The sequence below is a fragment of the Gekko japonicus genome, unplaced genomic scaffold (assembly GCF_001447785.1).
Source record: "Gekko japonicus isolate JY-2015 unplaced genomic scaffold, Gekko_japonicus_V1.1 scaffold1022, whole genome shotgun sequence".
In the NCBI taxonomy this organism is placed as follows: domain Eukaryota; kingdom Metazoa; phylum Chordata; class Lepidosauria; order Squamata; family Gekkonidae; genus Gekko; species Gekko japonicus.
Genome location: NW_015177040.1, coordinates 285,355 through 289,313, shown reverse-complemented (window position 1 = coordinate 289,313; position 3,959 = coordinate 285,355). Strand labels below are relative to the sequence as shown.

Below are 3,959 nucleotides of genomic sequence, written 5' to 3'. Positions count from 1 at the left end.
TCCCTTCCCCTCCCCACAACAGACACCCTGTGAGGTGGGTGGGGCTGAGAGAACTCTGACACAAACTGCTCTTTTTCAAGGACAGCTGTGCCAGAGCTTGTGACTGACCCAAGGTCACATCAGCAGGTGCAAGTGGAGGAGTGGGGAATCAAACCCGGTTCTCCCAGATTAGAGTCCGCACACTTAACCACTACACCAAACTGGCTCTGAGCAAGAGATGAGGCCAGAGCTGTGCCGATCTCAGAGAAAGGCAATCTTCATGCGAGGTCTCACCTGCACTGTGTACACTGCGGATCCACACTGAATGGCTGCGAACGTCAACAGCAGGATGTCTACAGAAAACACTTGGGACCACATGCAGACGTCGCTGGCGGGCGTACTGCCGAATTCCTTCCACCCCAGCCCTGAATTACATCCAGTCACCGTAAAGGAGAGCCAGTTTGGGGTAGTAGTTAAAGGGTCGAATGCCCACCGTGCCCCAGAAGTTTGGATGATCCTGGACCCCTCTGTTGTAGCGAGGATAAAACGGGGAAAGGGAGACCAACGTCTGCCATCCTGAGCTTCTTTCACAAAGAGCAGGAGAACAAGGTGGTGAAGAAATAAATATAAAGACAGCAGACCCAAGGAACACTGGACTGATTGACATCATGGCTAGGTGGCTGATAGGTTGCAGGGGCGCTGCCATCCCACCTTGCAACATTATCAATTGTTATGTCGGTATCCCATAAAAAGAAGCATATTCAGACCAGCATGACAACAGTCACTGCCCCGGGGAGCGCCTAGTAGTGTGTTTCTGTTGAAGCCATGCAAGCGTGGACCTGATCAGCGACTGAAAGGCAAGCCCACAGAGAGTTCGACACAAACAGCCCTGAGTCCTCCGGAGAAAGAGTGGAGTGAGGAGCACAACAAAAAATGAGTGATGCAAGAGCTGATGCAATCGTTGCTCTAAGCCACTGGATGATATTTCTTGCCACAGAAAGCACGTCAGCATGCCTTTCACGCCTGGTCACTTTTAAGCCGTTGCAATGACTAACCGATCTGGACAGATCTGTGTGATCTCTAAGAAATCAAGTCCCGGAAGAGCCCAGCAGCAGCCAGCCGGCTTGCAACGCTGCTGTTCTGCCACCACCGATGTGCTTTTAAAAAAAAACAAAAAAACAACACACAGCCTGGCAGGCACCGTTCACACACTGATACCGTGGGTGGCTACCTGACCCTACACAGCGCACTCCTGGCGAGGAGGCAGCCCCCTTTGGCGTCTGCAGAAGAGAAAAGGCAAGGTCTTATCAGCACAGCAGCCAGTCACTGCCAGATCACCCGGCCCGCGGCCTCCTATCTGAAGCCTGCTGTGTCCTTGGAACCCAGATAAGCGAGGATTCAAAAGGGGGAAGGGAGAGAGAATCAAACCCATGAGACGACAAGAAGCACTCTGAAGGGAGACTTTACCTGGAAGCAAGCGATGCCAAATGAGATCCCAGCGACAATGCTCAGTTTGGACTCCATTGTCTGTGTCACCATACTGAAGCAACCCTGTGGGGGGAGGGAAGGGGGGGAATAATACACCAGTGAGCTTCCCGACAACATCTGCCTGTGAAAAACCAGACACATTCCTGGCCCTCAGATCTGGACAAATGATTCAGGCATTGTGAGTTCGCTCTGCAGCAAAATGTCCTTTGATCAGACCCAGTGCAGTTTTCAATTTGACTCGCAGGAGCACAGAGCTGGGAAGAACCCCAGGGGTCGTCTAGTCCGGCCCCCTGCACAAGGCGGGGAATTCCCAGCTCCCAGTGACCCCGAACTTGATGCCCAGAGGCACGAGGGGCAAGCTGAGCCAGTATTAGTGCTTTGACCTCAGCAGAACTTCTTCTTCTTCTTGGAAAACCACTGGCCCAGCAGATAACAACAGCAGAGCTTCACAGGAGAAGAGTTTCCACACCAAAACAACTCCCACCACCAATGCTCCCTCTAAGCCGTGGCGTCTTGTGAGCAAAAATTCTACTATTGGCATTAAAGTTGTGAGCAAGCTACTGCAGAAATTAGTTTGCTCTGGAGCCCTCCTTCCTGAGCTAAGACAAAAACGTGTGAGCCGGAGGCTAACAAAACTGTGAGCTAGCTCACACCAACTCAGCTTAGGGGGAGCACTGCCCACCACGGCACCCCGCCAGCCTGCTCATCGGCAGTAATTGCCAGTTCCTCCTCCAGGAAAGAAGCAAGCACCTCAGTTCTTGTGCCCACTGAGAAGTTATGGCTGCCAGCTGCTAAGCCCCTAGTCGGAACAAAACAAACTCCTCTGGTTTTCTGTCCCTACCTCCACAACGTAGCCCGACCCTCCACGGGAAACCAAACCTACGACAGCAGCCTTGACTCTTTGCACCTCTTTCCAGGACTCGGGGAGGGGGACACCGCTTTGGGGTTGCTTACTTTATCGAACACCTTTCCCTTGGCTCTGTCCGGATCTTTCATATCTGCCATCGTACAGTTCAACTGGGTCTTACAGCAGCTTGCAGGTATCCCTTTCTCTTTGAAGTACTCAGTCTTCTCCCAATCTGTGAAGTTTGCAACACCACAGCAGTGTAACTGCGGGGAGGGGGGGGGAAGCAGAGGGGGTGTAACATCGTGCATCTGGAATACGCCGCTCTTACATTCCTGGCCTTATTTTTTTAACTTTTTATCCCTCATGCTTAGGGTTTACAACTCCAGGTTGGAAACACCAGAAGATTTGGGGGGTGGAGACTGGGGGGAGCAGGGTTTGGGGGAGGGGAGGGGCCTCAGCAGGGTATGGTGCCCTAGGGTCGACCCTCCCCTCAGCAGCGTATGGGGCCCTAGGGTCGACCCTCCAAAGCGGCCATTTTCCTCAGGGGAACGGATCTTGGTCATCTGGAGGTCAATTGTAATAGCGGGAGATCTCCAGGAGAAACCTGGAGGGTGGCACTGGCAACCCTGATTGCACCACAGTCCACAGAGCGTTGCACACGGATTCTTCTGATGACCAATGCGCATATAGTAGAGGGGGGGAAAGGGAGAGTTCAGAAAGTCTGAACAACTCGGAACCAACAACAACATTCCTGCAGCTTCTGTGCTGCCTAACCTTGTTCATTTGCAGAGATAGCGTCGCTTTTTCTAACGCCTCATTTATTATTATTATTTTTAAATTTTATTTTTCAAGTTTTCAATACAAAAACAGGAATAAAGTATACATGATAAGCACTCGGTGGAGTTACATTAAACGTTATTCTCAATCTATTTGTAAACTTTTTGCCATTTTTGGTTAAAATTACATTCTGTCTTTCCTGATAACAACATATTCAGCTTCTCCATTTCTGCGATCTCTAAAATTTTCATAACTATTTCCTCTCTACTCGGTATTTGATCCGTTTTCTAGCACTTTGCGACGAGAATCCTCGGTATTGTGAGCATATATAGTATGATACAGTATATATAGTATGATAGTTTTCCTAACGCCTCATTTTGAAGAATACGCCCCCCGCTCTGTAACTCCCAGCACTTCCCCGAAAGGAAAAGGAGCACGCACGATACGCTGGACGGGACACACAGCCCCACTAGCGACGCCACATAAGGAGACAGCAGCGGGTACTCACTGTGCTCTGGATGGTATCAACTGCCCGGCTTTGTTCATCCGTGATCCCCTTGTACTCCTCCACGGCACGCTCATAGTTTGCCCTAAAGCTGTTCTTAATCTGCAGGGGGGAAAGAAGATACCAATCACACTTCTTTAAAGAAATATTATTCAGCTATATGACCGTTAATGGGTTAAATCTGGCACGACTGAAAACAATAGGGCTGCCAAGTCCCCCCGGGGGGCGTGGAAACACCCGCCCCAGAGGCCCGTTCCCCGCCAGCGGCGGATCGGGGCCTGGGGGGAACCCCGCCCCGACGTGCGCGTCACCAGGAAGTGACGTTAGGACACCGAGCACGCTGGGGGCGGGGCCACGACCCTC

The 3,959-nt window shown here is 51.4% G+C and overlaps 1 protein-coding gene across 1 annotated transcript in view; it reads right to left on the bottom strand.

Moving 5' to 3' along the window:
* Positions 1-3,959, bottom strand: part of TSPAN6 (tetraspanin 6) — an 18,655-nt gene that overhangs the window by 6,942 nt on the left and 7,754 nt on the right. The window contains exons 4-6 of the mRNA XM_015428021.1: positions 3,600-3,698; positions 2,422-2,577; positions 1,447-1,530 (exon numbers count right to left, since the gene is read on the bottom strand). Coding sequence (XP_015283507.1) covers positions 1,447-1,530; positions 2,422-2,577; positions 3,600-3,698 — 339 coding nt within the window. The remainder of the gene's footprint in view (positions 1-1,446; positions 1,531-2,421; positions 2,578-3,599; positions 3,699-3,959) is intronic.